General features: G+C 36.6%; 1 protein-coding gene across 1 annotated transcript in view; it reads right to left on the bottom strand.

Annotated features, from left to right (window-relative positions):
* The window catches only part of ERC2 (ELKS/RAB6-interacting/CAST family member 2), a 495,023-nt gene that overhangs the window by 218,388 nt on the left and 259,767 nt on the right, over positions 1-16,868 (bottom strand). The window contains exon 15 of the mRNA XM_067303579.1: positions 3,122-3,257. Coding sequence (XP_067159680.1) covers positions 3,122-3,257 — 136 coding nt within the window. The remainder of the gene's footprint in view (positions 1-3,121; positions 3,258-16,868) is intronic.

Here is a 16,868-nt window from a genome sequence, read left to right as displayed (position 1 = left end):
CAGAATAAATTCATATCACAGTCATGTTACCTCCACTATTTGCAGTCAAAATATTTATTTGAAAGTTTTGCAACAACATTTATGTAGAAACACTAAAAGCTCCCCAAATCTTGAAATGAATAGGGAACTCCAGAGCTCCCAATATGTGAGGCAGGGACATGTTTCCACTAGAGTTAGAAACAGTATGATGAGCTTTTACTAGAAAAATGAATTTTGTGGTTCATTTCCTAAAGCAAACTCTAAGGAGCTTTCACAGGGAATGACAATTCCTTTACCTCCCGAGAAGGACAGAAAAAAGCCCCCCATACTATCACTATCGCATCAGCTTATGAAAGAAGCATACAAGGACACATGTCGACAAGCCCATTTTGGGAAGGGCCTCTTGCACTGGAGCAGTATCTGCCTCCCTCAGGACGGCTCATAAAGAAAAGCCATTTCAACCTCTTTGCAACTTTACAGCAATTGCACCTACTAGAGCATCCCTGTATCCTAAGTTGCTGGGGAAGGTTAACACTGCCAGATGTCCATCAAGTGTGGCTGCTCTTCTCCACCTCTCTCCATTCACCCTGTTTCCTTATGGATTTACTTAAACACATCATAGTGCTGTAGAGTCAAACTTCTGTTACAAGTGCACCTCCTCAGGCATTTCATAGCTCAAGCTGTAAAGTCAAACAAGCCATTTTCTTTCGAGTATATTTGCCTCCTTCATGATCCACACAGTGACAGCCAGCCTAATTCACTAAAGAAGCAAATTTCAAAGAGGGAACGCATCCAGCCCTGCATGAAAACAACAGTCAACATTAAGAAATATATGGGAAGAAATAAACCAAAGGAATGAGGAAATGTTTTAGGCACATAAAACATAAATAACTAGCTAGGGCAGCGCATTCTTGAGAGCAGCAGGTTGCCTGTTTTGCCCAGGCCAGAAAGGATAGGACGGGATGCTCCAGCATGCCGCAGCCCAGCCAGCCGACGGTCCCTTGCTCCCGCTGTTCCTGCTGTATTGGGGAAAGACTTGGGAAATGCAAAGCAGCTACCGGTAGGCAGCGGCAGCTGGGATCCTCCCTTTTTCCCTTTTCCAGCAGCTCAGCAAGTGTAGGGTGGGCCACAACACAGATATTACCAGAAATAATACGTTAAAGTATACATTTGGAAATGTTAAAATGTTAACATTTTAAGGGCTAATTACAGAAACAGAGAAATAACTGTTCTTAGTTAACTGTTTATCATAAAGTGCATCATAGTTTATCATAGTAGGCAAACACTTGATAGCAAGTGAATGGCACAGGGGAGCTGTATAAAAGTTATGGCTATTTCTTTCTAAATTCAAGCTATTCAGCCATGCTGCTTCCATTTCATGGACCCATTCTCATTACATGATTTGAAGTTTCCAAGCATAGGGTTACATCAAAGACCCTCAGACCGCCCTCTGTTCTCTAGTGACCGCTCCACTGACAGAATTCTGAAATATTAATGAAAAAATACAGCTCTAATATATTCTCTTTCCCAATCCAGATTAAATTACAAGTAGCTGTTCAACTCTGAAATTTAATTTTGATATATCATATCGTCAGGCCAAGCACTTCGCAAGGTTTTAGTGCTGTATCACGGGCAGTGGAATGCATGGTGATGCAATCAGTTTGTAATGACTAGCGTTACAAAGTACACATAACATTACGCAGATACATAAATAATGTATCATTTCCCGAACTTGATTCTGACACACAGTTTCACTGACACAAGCCCAGAGAGAGGTGCAGTGTTAGTTTCTTCATTTTGCATACAGAAACACATAACAAATACAGTACAGTATGCAGCATGAGGGTCAAATTCCATCTATTAGAAATTTTCCAGAAACCCATTATATTAACCAGATCAAGCCAAAAACGACATATTGCACTGTAAATTAGACTGTACCTATAAACACTGGAAGCAGACATTGATATTGTTGACAGAACTCAGTACTTCTGTTCACAGTTTTTCATAGTCAGCTCTCAGAGAATAATTCTTAAGTCAAGTATCAAACCTGTTTTGTTGTCTTTAATATAATTTCTGTTATATAAAATGTATCATTTAACCAGATCAGCTAATTAGCTTTCAAATCTTAATGTCGGAACTCTAATAAGTTACAAACTGTAGAGATTCTCCTAAAACAAAGTTCAAAGACTAAATTATATAAAAAGGAGCTATCGGAGAATCTTTTCCTACCAACAGCAAGAAAAAAGTTTTTGTGATGCAGTAGCAAGGTAGCGATGATTACAAGAGATCTGTCAAGAAAGACAGTTAGAGCTGTCTCTGTGATTCCCTATCTAAGTGCGTGAGGTAAAGGTCTTTGGTGAGAATTCTTACTTCGCCACAACCCTGTTTGCCAGTCTAACCTCAGCTGTCTAATCCACTCCGTATACAGGGACAGAGAGCTAATATGATCAAATCACACTCACTAAGTGATCTGAGTACGTGACTAGATTATCATATCCCTCCCGATACGGACCTGCACTTTTGGACAGCGGAATTTAATGTGGAGAGCTACAGCTAGAAACACAGAACAGGAAGGGGCCCATGGGTCTCAAATGTACTTCCCCGCAGTCTCCACACTATTATACAATTCAATGCTTTTGAGAAACTGAATTGTATTTTACATAGCTAATCACCTGGGCATGAGAATGTGTCCCCAGTTAAAAAAAAGTCTCTCAGAGAAAGCTACTATTTGATATTCAAACATGCTGAGCACTCATAACCCCACTGTGCAACCTCGCTATGCTTGGGGATGTCACACTGCAAATGCTGCAGAAACCGAATACAGAAGGGATAGTTATCCTTCTATTTTCTGACTCTCCTCAAAACCGGCTAGAATTACTTTCTTGATTTTAAACTAGTAAAATACGGTCCTTTTGAGGAGAGACTTCACATACTATTTTGCTTTTTCCTCACACTAAACATTAAATAGTTCACTGGTGCAACTGAAGTCATTAGTACCTTCTCTGGTTGGAGAGGAGAAAGCCGTCAGCTCTTTGTATAGAGAAACTCATTATACATCCTGGAAGACGCACACACACAAAAAAAAATAGAAGAATACTTTCTTTGGTGATTTTAAAGCACAATTAAAAAAAAATCAACTCACTTGTAAATGTTGAGAGTTGTCCGTCATATTGTCCTCTCGCCTACGAACTTCTTCCAGCAACTGTGCATTCTTCTTTTTCTCCATTTGCTGATTGTGCTTCAAATTGGCAACCTTCTTGTTTTGGTCCTTCATATGTCTAAGAATTGTATGCACATACCCATTAGTGCTAATAACTGCAATCACATCTGTTTCTCTACAAAGTAACTTGTGACTATGACACAGATCATTGATCCACCAACAGACACAAATATTCTGAATATCAGTTTTAAATCATAAAACTTCATCTTGTTTTCGAACTGCAATATCAAAATGGTTTTGATGCCATGAGATCATACAGTGGTGAAAAAATCATTCTGGCCTACAAACTTTTCTTCCTTTTTCATCATTTGTTCACACACGTTCCATGCACTACACAGAAAAACCGCTCTCCTGACAGAGGTGATGATCCCCCAATCCTTACACAAGAAGCGATTTCAGGGCCAACTTTAATGGGCCCTTTAAGGGCCAATTCATTTCAAAGGAAGCAGAAGGCAAAGGTGAATGACTAATACACGTTGTGAATTTTTATTTTTGCAAAGCTGGCATAGAGATACAAAGTTTCTGAAGATTATATTGTAATGGAGTAGAAGGTCAGAACATAAATATACCATGAAAAATACAAGAGGCCTTTACAAATATCTTCTTACATAACAAAAACACTTCATTTGTATCTTTTTCAATAAAGTGACTTCTTTCAACAAATGGTTATCAGCAAATTTATGAATAATCTCTAATGAAAATGAAACAATCCTTAACACCATTAAAAATTTTCCTAAGACTTTACTCAAGCAAAAATTACATTTTTAATTTGTTTCAGGTCTAATGATCTTTTTCTGTGGATCTTATTTATTAAGATACTAGCAGCTTTTCTGATTCTAGTACTTAGCATACACCCTTTTAGGAAGTGGGGCAAGTTAACTTTGCCTTGGATGCTACAGTTACTGCTCTGGCTGGCTCTGAAAAATATCCCTGCAGCAATGCTTTCTACCTTCTTGGACTTTTGGATATTATTTTCTCAACTTCCTTTGATTCTGAGGAATTTATTTTTATATAGATAAAAGGGAGCAAAGTCATGTGCAAATTCCTAATGAGATCTTCTCATTAATCCCATTTTGGCAAATGAAGGGAATATTTTTTAGTGCCCAAAAGGATCACTGGAAATGTCTCTGTGCTTTCCACAGTAGAACTTTCAGAGAAAAAGAGGTTACAGAATAAATTTCTTGCACAGATTTTATTGTGCTAAAGAAACTAGGACATCGTATATTTACTTCTATCACTGCCTTCTTTGTCCTGCCATCAGTTCTTTTGCTTATTTATACTGAAAGTTTAATAATGAATCTCAAGTTAGTAAATGTTGCCATGGTATTAAAAATTCTTAGAAGACACTGCATATAAAAATTTGTGGGTATACTACATAACAGAAAAGCTAATATACTATTATTATTAGAAAAGAAACTTCAATTTTCTTAGAAAAATAGGAATGAGTATCAGTAATTCAACTGAAAATCTTTGCTACTTTAAATGGCCAGATGGATTTCTAATAAGAAATCCCATGGGAACCATCATATCATTATGCTATATGATCAGAGATACTGAGAACAAATTCTGCTTTGTGCAAAGTCTGTGAAATTAAGTGATTTTTACAAGATCTCAGCAAGGGTTCCAAAAACAATCTGTGGACAAAGGATCTGAAATCTCAATTTTCTCTCCTGAGAAAATTCCAGAAAATCTAGAACGTGGCCTTAACACTCTCCTTTACAAGAGTGCAGAATAATCTTAGTTCTCCCCACTTATTTACACACACTATAGTTTTTATTATATGTTTACTTACAGTATTTTAAACTATACAATATATCAAAAGTCATAGAAACATTTATACATCTGTGACACTACCATATAAGATTTGGTTGGCTATCAGAGAACTTCAAACAGATAAAGTAATGGTATAGGAGTGTTAGCTTTTCACCAAGGGACCTCCAGAATGAAAGGTGACAGTTTAACAGCTTCATACTTAACAACAGAGATATTTACAAAAATAGGAAACAGAACTGTAGAAAATAACAAGGCATTCAGTGAACATAAAGCTACAAGATTTAATTCCCCCCTTTAATTCCATTCTAAAACTTTGAGTCCCAATGTGAAAGAAAAATCACTTAGATATTTTTGGAGTTTGATACAGTACTACCACATAAAATACATTATAAATTCGTTTTTATTTGATCTTAAATGTACTAAACATTGCCCATAAATTTAGCTCATCTCCCTGGAACTGTATTCATCTGATTGAAAAAGAAATATGTGCACAGAAAACAGATCAAGACAAAGACTAAATGTCACCAATCGATGAAAAATAAATTAGTATTAAAACAAATCTACATGAAGCTCACAGATATGTTAAAAAAAAAAGACAAATATGAAGTACTCTGTTTAAAAAAGAGAATTATCCTATAGTTGTGTTACAGAGATTGCATCAGTCTGTTAAGCACAGACAGATATATTAGCTTCACATGATTGTCTATTTGCAGCACTTCTCTCTTACACTCAGTTTTTAAGGTCATATATAAAATGTGTGAGGACTGAAAAGCATTCTGGAAAGCAAAAAGAATCCCCAACAATACACTGTCACAAGAAAATAGACCAAGTTCATAAAACAATCGACCAAAAGCCATCCATTTGGAATGTTTCTCTTTATTTATTTTTAGTGTAATCATTTTTAGGTTACACAAAACTCACTGGAGGATGAAAAACTGAGCCTCTCCAGGTTGAGCCAACTCTGGTTGGGAGCTAGTATTGTGTGATGCTAGAGGCTTTGAGACCTTAGCCTGTATCTTCATTAAATACATTCAGATATCTTTTATAGTACCTGGATGAACAACACACCCTTTCTGATACACCTAGGACTCTCTCCCCTTTGGACATGGCCTTAGCAAAATGACAGGACCAAAGACCCCTAGGAAAATCTCTTTTCACAGGTAGAAGCAGCCAGCAGCACAGCACGACCACTGCCTCTTTCTAGATTCCCAGCATCAGTCCCTAATTCAGGTTCACTTGAGAATGAAAAAATACAGTATAAGATGGTCAGAAGAAACCCGCCTACATGAAACCAACCCCGATAGCCCTGGGCATATAGCGATCACCAACGTTTTAAGTAAAGAAAGGTGGATTTTCTAAAAAATACAACACTGTGCCACAGCTTATCAATAATAAGCAAGCAACATGACAGATCTAAAAAGCAGGAGGGATATTTCTGTCAAAGTTACACTGACAGATTAACGGAAAAACAACGAGAGATTTCATCATTCAGTTTAAACTTGTTCCTAGGTCTTAAGGAATATAATGGGTTTAGATACCAAGTTCTCTATTAATTAATAAAATATCTCAAGAATTTGAGTGATGCTCTTTCTATTTATAAATCTAGGTATTCATATACGTTAGAAGTACTGTGCAACTCCAAAAGAAAATCAGTTCTCTTTCATCAGTCCGGACAGTGTCATCATAAGCATAGACCTAACTGGCATGAAAATAAAGTGAATGCAAGAAGAAATATCTCTTGCAGAACTTGGTATACAAATGTGGCATTTGGCAGAAATTCTGGCAGTGTAATATGAATTTGTGCTGTTACAATATAAAATGGTTTCAAATCTAATGCTGAGTAAATGATAATTTATGTTTAACCTCTGCAAGAAGTTGAATTTTATGCCTATGCTGTTTCTTTCATCATGTGACTTCCTATTCCAGCTTCTGTCTAATTCCACACCGAGAAGTAGAGCACGGTGGAGCTGCAAAGAACATCTGGTGCCTGTGAGATGCGAAATCCTGAAGAAGAGGAAGCAAGAGAATGCTGTGCGGTAGCCTCTCCTTCTTCCCCAACCAACTACATGCCTACGGCAGTGAAGAGACAGTACGATAGTTAAAAAGCTTAGGTGAGCAGTTCTCTGAGGCCTTAAAGATGCAGGAGTAGTTCAGCACATGAAATAACTACAAGAACGTATCCCCCTGCCCCCACAGATGTTAACTCTGCTTTGTCTTTAGAGGAGACGCTGGTTTGCGGGACAAGCCTGGGAAAGCAGGAGCACAGTCCCGAGGCCCCAGCTGAACGCCGTAGGGATCTGCAGTAGGAGGGTGAGGGATGCGTAAAGCATGGGACACAGGTAATGATCTGGAGACAGTATTTGCAGTAGAAGAGCAGAGCACTGCACGTCAGTTTGTGAGGCAGAAGGTATATGTGGACTGCGTGTCATCCTTCTGGGAGGATTTCCTGAACAAAATACATCCTCATGCTTTATGCAGCCCATACGTAGGAAAGCAGCATGCACAGAGAATAAAACATTTTGTGACGAGTCAATGCTTACTGAGCATACTAATAATCCTTCTGTGCAGGCGCACAGCAAATACACAGAGCGTGGGCAGTTAAGTCCAGCAGTTCTAGAAAGTTACAAAGTATTCACTGTACTGTCAGTGCACATAACTGCTTTTAAATGTCCAGGATTTCAGACACAAAACAGCCTAGCTACAGCAGTAATTTCAATATTCAGAAATCCCGGAAAAAACAAAACATCAATTCTACGTAGACAATCAAGCAGAAAAAGAAATGTTTGAGGAAATCAGGCTCAGCCCATGAAGGAAATGAACTTAATTTCCATACAATTTAATTTTTGTTTAAAAACTATCATAATTTTGAGCGGATTCCCTGCCTTCTCCACAAATTTCAGATTCTACCCCACTGTCCTGCTGCATGCCAAAGAGAATGTCTAACCACTGGGAAAGATCTCACCCTGACATCCCATATTACTTTCTAATAAAGGAGAATCTTGCAAATACAAGGGGAAATATTGACTTTGGATTTGGAGCACTGCAGAAGTACATCAGTTCAAACGTTTGGGACCACTACTGCCCTAGGAATGGAGATCCCAAGGTATGCTAATCAAGCTAAACCACCCTGAAGAGTTAAATAACTGTTTTTAATGAAAAGCAAACATTAAGAAAGATGCAAGGAACTATGATACAACATGTCTTAGATTCATTTAAGACTCTGTTTTTTCTTCAAAGAATCTGCTCTTTTCCCTTCAGTTAGCATATGAGTAAGAGAAGTTAATTGAGAAGACGGTTCGCACACCTTCTGGGACAACTCAGCAAAGCCAAAGCCACCCCTTTTGGTAAGACCTGTCCTCAGGTTAGGAAATGGATAGCATCTTGGGGAGAGAACTTCCATTTTATCCCCTTTACCTAACAAGGATTCCTTTTTTTTAAACATGAATTCATTTGGGGGGGTTTCTGTACTTCTCGAGCATAGTAACTGGTTCAGTAGATACTCACTCATCTCTTAACTCCCATCTTGTTTGCTGTTTGACAGAACTTTACTGTTGTCACGTAACAACAGTTCCAGGATTTCTCTCCTTGCTGGATGAATCAAGCTAAATTGTAAGCAAATGTAGTCACACAACTCAGATGTTCTCCTCTGTGGCAGAGGGATGCAGAGAAATAAATCCTTTGCTTAGCCATGAATTTAAAGACATCTTTTTAATATACAATTTAAGAACTAGTCATTATAGAAACATAAGCAAAATGAATAAAAGTATCTTTACTATTCTGACACTATCAAAAGCTATTTTCATTAGCTTTGAATAAAAACTAGATATGCTGATAAACATCATGGGAGTAACAACGTGTTACAAACAAACTACCACTCAATCTGGTTTGCTTGAATTGGGAGTTATCATGTCACCTTCACTTTTCTGTTTAAAACTGGTCATCAAAATTTCCCTTTAGATTCCAGGTCTTATACACTATGCAATATCTGTCAGCCTTGCCAATAAAATTCTAGTAGAAAAGGGGAGATTGCATTCCATCTGCTTCTAAGTTAATTAGAATAAATTTAAAAATATATATCTTAGGCCATTATAAAAGTTTTCAGGAAACAGAGTGCACTAAATTGCAGTATTTTCCATGTTAAATGTACATTTTCTTTGAGAAGCATTCTTAAGAAACCTATTCCTAACTTCGTAAGCCACTTCACAGTACTTTCTGTATTACATTTAAAAACATTCACCAGGGTAAATTACGGAGACATAACTTGACACTTTGAGGATTCAGCATATTATGCATTCTGCATAATTTACCAAGTATTTTAAATATATATATTATATACATATGCAGGCACACACACGCATATATATAATTCTTGGTCCAGTACATTTTTCCAGTATGCTGGCTCTGGTGTATTTTCACACAGCTCTGTTTTTAAAACTCTTATGAATAAAACAGAAGATCAGGAAAAATAATCAATGATGCATAAGAAATACAAAAATATTTGGGAAGAGTACACAGTGAGTAGAAAATATCATATGCCATTACCATATGGGATACAAAATACCCACATATTTTTGTAGTAGCTGTGCTGATGTGCATAATTGAGTCTACATTATTCTTTATCAGGAAGAATTACTTTCATATGTTCTGCTACACGGTTTCAATTTAAAGTTCTAAGACCACAAAATTCATTAGACAGAATAAAATAAATAAAGCATTACTGTTTAAGATACATGTTTTCAAAATCTGAAATGTATGCTGTAAGGGTGTAAGCAGTAGAATAGATCTTACCATCACACGTTAATCATATTCTGGTACTAAAATTAGAAGTAGTAAAAATGGATATATATGCAAAAGTACTCTTTGTTTGATATTGTAACTGCCCACAAAGCAGTAAGATGAAATCCACAGCTTTTTGATTTTCCAAGTTAGGTTACAGTTCATTTTGAAGTTGGATATCTATTATCTTATAGCGAACTAAATTATTTACCACTCAACTAGACATTAAAGTCATCTCAAGTCATCACAGAGTACTATACAATGTTCTCTGAAAACCTGAGAAACTAAAAATCTGTGGCTAAGTTTTCAGACTTCACATAACTGGAAAGCCAGTCTCAAAACTAGTTCTAGAGAGCCCAAGCCCAGAGTGCTTTGAAGAGGTACCAACACTGCGTTTGGCTTAAAGAGATTATGTTCTCAGCTCAAAAGCTAAGAAGCAAAACACAATCTAAAAAGCAGAGCAGATGACTAACACTACACAGATGCTTGGTCGTTCCTAAACATTAAAATGGTTGGGTAATGGCAGTTTTTCAGATAACAAACTTAGGTTTCTGTTTGTGTCCCTACAGTCAGTGATCAGTTCTCATAAAACATCTAGCAGCTTCATCAATTGACAGAAAAGAATTCAAAGTGGAACCAGACTGGCCAGCTAGAATGGTCAGCACATCTTGACTAGAAGACAGACAGACAGACAGACAGACAGAAAGAAAAAGGAAACAAGGACTGCTGAATTCCATAGTTGCAAACTGAAGGATTTCATGGGCATTTTTCAACTCATTGGACCATTCAGTAAAGAAATGCAGTATCCAACTAACTAATCCACGCCACATAAATACTAGAAGACAATGATATTGAAGTTAACAAAGAACAGGTGAAGAACAGTAAATAGAAAAAAAATCCTGACTAGAATTCGGTTCTTCCAATACATTAGACATTCTTAATAAAAAGATTATATAAACTAACATACTTCTCTAGACATTACCTTATTTTACATTAAATATTTTGAAGAATATCCTTTTATAGATATTTTAAGTCTACATCAAGCCATCGCTCTAAACCCTAAACACACAATATAATACAGCTATGCTTTTTCAGCAAAAATTAGTCGGTCATAATTCCCCATTCCTCCTCCCATAATTTTCTGCAACCTCTTGTAACACACAGAATGCTCATTCCACAGCCATGCATATCCATCTCAGCTAGGCACTAGACTTAAAATCAGGTATCAAAGTCACAGCAATATGTATATCCACTTGCCTCAGCATCCAAGATCATTTTCATAAAAAAGGCATTAAACTATCAAGAACACGAGAATCAAGATCAGATTTCTGATATCACTGAAGAACCAGCTGGCTATGACTGCTAAACATTTAGGCAGGCTTAGAATGTTATATATCTGAGCAAGATAGGTGAAGGGAAAAGACAAAACCTCTTATACCACCCTGCGACTGTCTCCTGCGAAGTCTGGACCAAAGGACTCAGAGCCTTGTAAACTTGCTGCGCAAACAGTACAGGAGGAAGTTCAACGTGCCCATACATCTGTGTGCACGTACACTCGCCTTTCATACTAGTTGGTTCTTAAATAGAAAAGTTTTTGTAAAAAATGGACATTAGTGTCAGGGAGATTCCAACAGAACCTTAATCAGCAGGAATACGAATATCAAAACACTGTGACACTTCATTCTTGCTAGTATGAATATCACTAATTCTAACGACTATGTTTAGCCACATTCAACTTTTCTTTCCTTGTTCTTCTGGAAGAACAGGCCAATTGATCTCATAATCCAGACTACACTACATCTAATTCATTTAGTTCAACTTTTAAAAGTAAATATTTACATTTAGCGTCAGCAAATATGTATCTTTCAGACTTCATTTTACAGTAGTGTGTAATTGGAGTCTATACTCCAAGACTTTCTTCTCTGATAATACAGAAAGTCAAGCTATTACGCTAAATCCCCAGTTTTAATTAGGCAGCTGCGTACCTTGGCCAAAAACTAGGTAATGTCAGCCAAAAATAAGTGTTTCATGCTTAGTATAGCCTTTACTCTATATCTCAAAGACTTTTTTTTTTCAAAGCATCCAAAAAATGCAGACATGCAAAATATTCCTAAGAGCAAAATTTGTAACATTTTCTTAATGAATATGTGTCTGTAATACTTTTCATTACATTAAACAGTATTACAATAGGACTACCTGTCTGAAAGTCAATCAAAAAATTCTCCAGGATGCCAAAACCTTTAGACCTCCCAGCTAATTTTATAACAAAATATGCAATAGTCAATTATTAGAATAATACATATAGGAAATAAGATTATAAGATTTTTCTTTATGGTTTTTATATAAGAAAAAAATACAGAGCGCAACTGACATCAAAGATAAACAGAGAATGTTTTTAGCAAAACAGTCATATTTTTATTTTATGAAATATAACAATTTAGTCAAAACAAGTAATTAAAAAAAAAGAAAGTCTCCAAAAATCTATTTTAAAATTTAACCCTGCACATTGATTTTAAATATTCAAACCTCTTCACCTATTGTTCTGTTTATGCATTGGGAAGATTTTTACCAAGGTCTTTGCTTGAAAAAATTATGGTGCTTTTAAAGTTTTAAGAAAAAACAGATCATGCCTTTCTTCTTTATAAATATTCTGCACCTTCACAAAGGATTCATGTACATGAACAACAAACTTTATCTTAACACTTTACTGGGCACTCTGGATCTCAGTAGCTAGTCATGCAGAAGACCTGATCCTGTAAATCCTGTCCATGTGAGTGTCCATTCTGAATGACATTACTTCAGCAAGGCTCAGCAAAAATATTTCCAACAGTTCTCACTGTCTTAAAAATTGAAAGTGCATACGCGTTCCCATTTGATCTATTAATTGAGCAAAGCCTATGAAACAACAGCATGAGGGTTTTTTTAAATAATTTTTAAAATTAAGATCCAACTCCACCCCAAAATCTGTAAGATAAAATTCCCATTGAGATAGGAGCAAAGTTAAGTACTATTTCTGGTGTTTTGCTGGAATACGAATAAATTTGCTACCACCCATTTACAAGCCTGAAAACCAAAGATGGGTTAGACTCTAGCAAACTGTAAACATCACAAGAGATGTCAAGAGCATTACTGACAGACACATTCCTGACAGAAATACACAGGGACACTGTTTATTCACTTACAACCCATAGATGGACTTGTTTGGGGAAAATAGGTATCATCACAATAAGAAAACCTATATGCATGATAGGCTGAAATTTTGACATGACGAAGAAAACATGACATATTTCAAATAACCAAAATTTTTCTTAAGAAAAGCCCTAGTGGTTGTCTGCTAAATTTATTTAATAAATTAGACTTCAGTCATTTTAAAATTTATGATATGCTAATAAAAAACAAAGTAATATCTTGCTCTGCTGTCATTTGAATGTATAAAAACTTCCAGTTTGGGGGGTTTGTTTTTTTAATCCAGATTTATATTCTACAACCTAAAGAATTAGTAGTATTCAAAACATCTTTTAAATTTTTGATTTGTTCCTTATGCTTACCCTTTACTTTCTTTTTATTGTCTAATACCATTGCCATGATGACCAACAACTGAAATATACTTAAAATGCAAAAAGAGAAACAACCATTCCAACCGTGAAGAAGTTAATTACTTTGATACAGCCAACACGTCCAAAGAGCTGAGCTTCCAAGTAACTTTCATCCTTGCTCTTACTTCCCCGACTGTAAAAAATGATACTGGGCCTGGCACTCTTCTAGGATGCAGATGGTGTTCAAGTACAATCACTTGCCTGTTCCATGCCGAATCATTCATGTAATTTTATGCACTGATATAAAATGGCAGGAAGCGATAATCATAACCACAGGCAGAATGGAACTAAAATTTATTAACATATAAAATAATATTTTATTTCATGAGCATTTTGCCTTTTTTCCTTGTAAACAAAAACTACTCTGCAAAGCTTCAAAGCCAGCTCACCATCCTACACAGTGGTTATGTTCTGTGACCACCAAACGTGTCCCATGGCAGCAACACCGAATGCCACTGCCTTTCATCGTTGGCGCAATGCTAAGAGCAAGGAATTACCATGCCCAAAGTTGACAGGAGAAAGAACAATTCTCGTTGAGGTAAGATGTGTCACCACTACAGTACCAAAAAGCAACAAGGGAGAGAACCCAAAGGTACAAAGCAGCTGCCTGTTCCATCTCCCAACAGGGAATCTTCAAAACAGAGAAAATTATATACACGTTGCAAGGCTAAATACATCAGTGTGAACTGTTTCGGTGGAGCCCTATCAGGACTGATCCATACAAACAAAGTGCGTATTCACCACTGGTACTAAATACTCCACCCACAAAACAAGCAACATATGTAGAATGGAGCCTAAGAAAGCTCCAAAGCTGTAATTAAGCAATTTACTACTTCTAATATGTTACCGCTCCAGAGTAATTATTTCAGTTGGGGTTTGTGTCTTTGGTTATTCAGACTTCTTTATATGCAATATGATGACAGAGCTGCTATGAATATTTGTTGCTTCATTAAAAATGATGCCAAAAATTGTGATCTTTTCTCTGTACAGCCTCTTTTATACTATTTCACAGCACTACCCGATGCAGTGAAGCTCTGAGAATATGAGTGGCCAGATGATTGTCTGCTTTAAGGAGGACATGGCTCATCCTGATTCATCTGTTACTAAAGTATAACATTAGTGTAAATCAGCTGCCATTTTTTATTTCTCAGCTATAAAACGATTTTTTAAATAACATCTCTTCTGATTCTTTCAAATTTGGAAGTCTTCCTGCTTTTAATGTAAATTTTTGACAGACTAACATAAAAAACTCATGGATTAATACAAGACTAACACATAAGCATATATGACAGTAAAATGTTTTGAATGAAGATTTCCTACAAAAAAAAATGTCTTTTCATTGCAGCAAGACTTCCCATGGACTAAATTCTAAAATCATTCTTAAATTTTCTTTAGACAGACTTCAAAGAAGAAAGCAGGAATTCTATCCAGAAGGGGGAAAAAAGGGAGGGGGGAGAGTGAGTGAAAGAGTGAAAACAGTGGTCGCTCCAGAATCTATCTCCTGATGAATTCTTTACAGGCTCTAAAAAAATTCCCACAAAGAAAAATGAGGATGTGTTATCATAAAGGCTACATTTTGTCTAAATCCAACACCTATGTAGGTGTGGTGGGAGACATAAATAAAGAATGTTTAGCAAAATTATGCTAATACCATTTAATTTGTACCCTCCCTCCCCTCTCTTGCTGCTGCTAGCAAAAAACTTCATTTTTCTCGGTTATGTTTGCTGACCAGAGAAGTGAAAAATCTTACTGTTTTACTTAGTTTTAAATTCTAAACAATAAAATGAATCAGATAATAAATTCTAACATGTACCTTAGGTGAACTTGGAGGAATACTTCACCTCCAAATCCCAAGGATTTATTTCTTCACATGCCTGAATAACTCCGTCCTATAAAAACAACCTTGGTTCACATTTTTGCTTCTAGGCCTAGTAGATTTTATCCCCACTCTCTGCCTTTTCCCTGCAAAATAACTATGTTTTCCCCTCTCTACTTCCTACTGAAAAGCAGCAGGGACAGGACTTCAACTGCCTGAACAAATTGCCTTTACAGTTGTTAAACTCCAAAATTGTACATACCTACATGTATACCAACATAACCTATCTCCCTATGGCTGACCTACGTTGCAAATTCAATTTTACAGTGGTAGTTTTATTCAACTCTTTATTTTGTGGGAGGAAATGAATAGTCTCATAGGTGCTTCAAACCAGCAGTCAGGGTTTCTCTGTCTCACTGAAAAGAACTGGTGTACCTGAAACAAATACGTATCCACTCTACAGTGACAGTCACTGTATAGACATAAATGGGAGTAGCTTCCTTAGCATGTCTTTTCCCATACAGGATAAGAAGAAAAGCTTGAGCAGATGCCTGCTGCAGAGACAGGAGAAAGACGTCGCACTGGCGCTGGACTGGCCTTACTGCTGAGAAGGATGGCAGAAGACCATGAGGCCTTCCCTCATGGAATAAGCATAATATAACTGAGGAAATGTTTGATGCCTGTTGGACAAAAGAATTTGGAAGAAGAGAATACTCGCAGGTTAACGTTGACCAAACTGACTTTATCTTTCAATAATAATGAGTACTGTTCTGCTATATATCTCAGAGGAGATTATCACAAGAAATTAATTTTGCCTTCTTGTAGAAAGAGAATTTTGGGTCTTTTTTCTATCATTCACCTGAAGCTGAGACTATGGCAAACCCCATGCCACCATTCATATCCACCCACTCCCTAGAACTGAGAAGCACCCTCCTTGTTCTCTCTGTGTCAATATAAAGTAAAGTACTGGAATCAAGATGACCAGCACAAACAATGATTGAAAACTCATCCAAAAATAGCCAATATTTTAACAATCTCCAGATAATTTGATTCACAGATCCCTAATTCTCCAACTGAATGAAAAAATGCTATAATGTCAAGTTGCCAGTCATCAAGAAGAACGAATTTTAGTATATTCAATGTTTTCCTTATATTCCCAGCTTCTGATATCAATGGATTACATGGCTATTTCAGTTTCATACAAAGGAGCAAGCTTGCAGCCCACACAGATCGATAGGTCTCAAAAAACACCACCAAGAAGATTCTAATGCTTCAAAAAACAAAGCAAATACAAAGAATCCTCCTTTCATTCTTTAAATCTCAACATTTCAAATGTTTGAAGCCTGGCCTAAGATTTCTCAGTAGTCAGATTGCTGCAGTTTGACAAGTACATTTCCTCCAAAAGCATCTGCAAGAAGATATGATCGCCATGAGAGAACCAATGACTTTTCATGGTAGAAATAATGTGGGTGTCACAGAAGCAACATTTCTCACCTCAAAGACAAAAACGTGGGAGGAAAGGTTTACCTAGCACACACTCTGGGAAGTTTTCCAAAATCTCTGTTTAAGAAGTGTTTAGTCTGACACAGTTCCCTTCAAAGCCCTACAGAGATGCTACAAATATCCACATGAGGATAACGCATGAATGAAAAAGACCTACCAAAGTCTCCTTTCCAAATTATGGTTCATATCACTTTGTTTCAACACA

Source organism: Apteryx mantelli, chromosome 12 (genome assembly GCF_036417845.1).
Source record: "Apteryx mantelli isolate bAptMan1 chromosome 12, bAptMan1.hap1, whole genome shotgun sequence".
Lineage (NCBI taxonomy): Eukaryota > Metazoa > Chordata > Aves > Apterygiformes > Apterygidae > Apteryx > Apteryx mantelli.
Note: the sequence above shows the minus strand (reverse complement) of the source record. Positions and strands in the feature narration are given on the sequence as shown.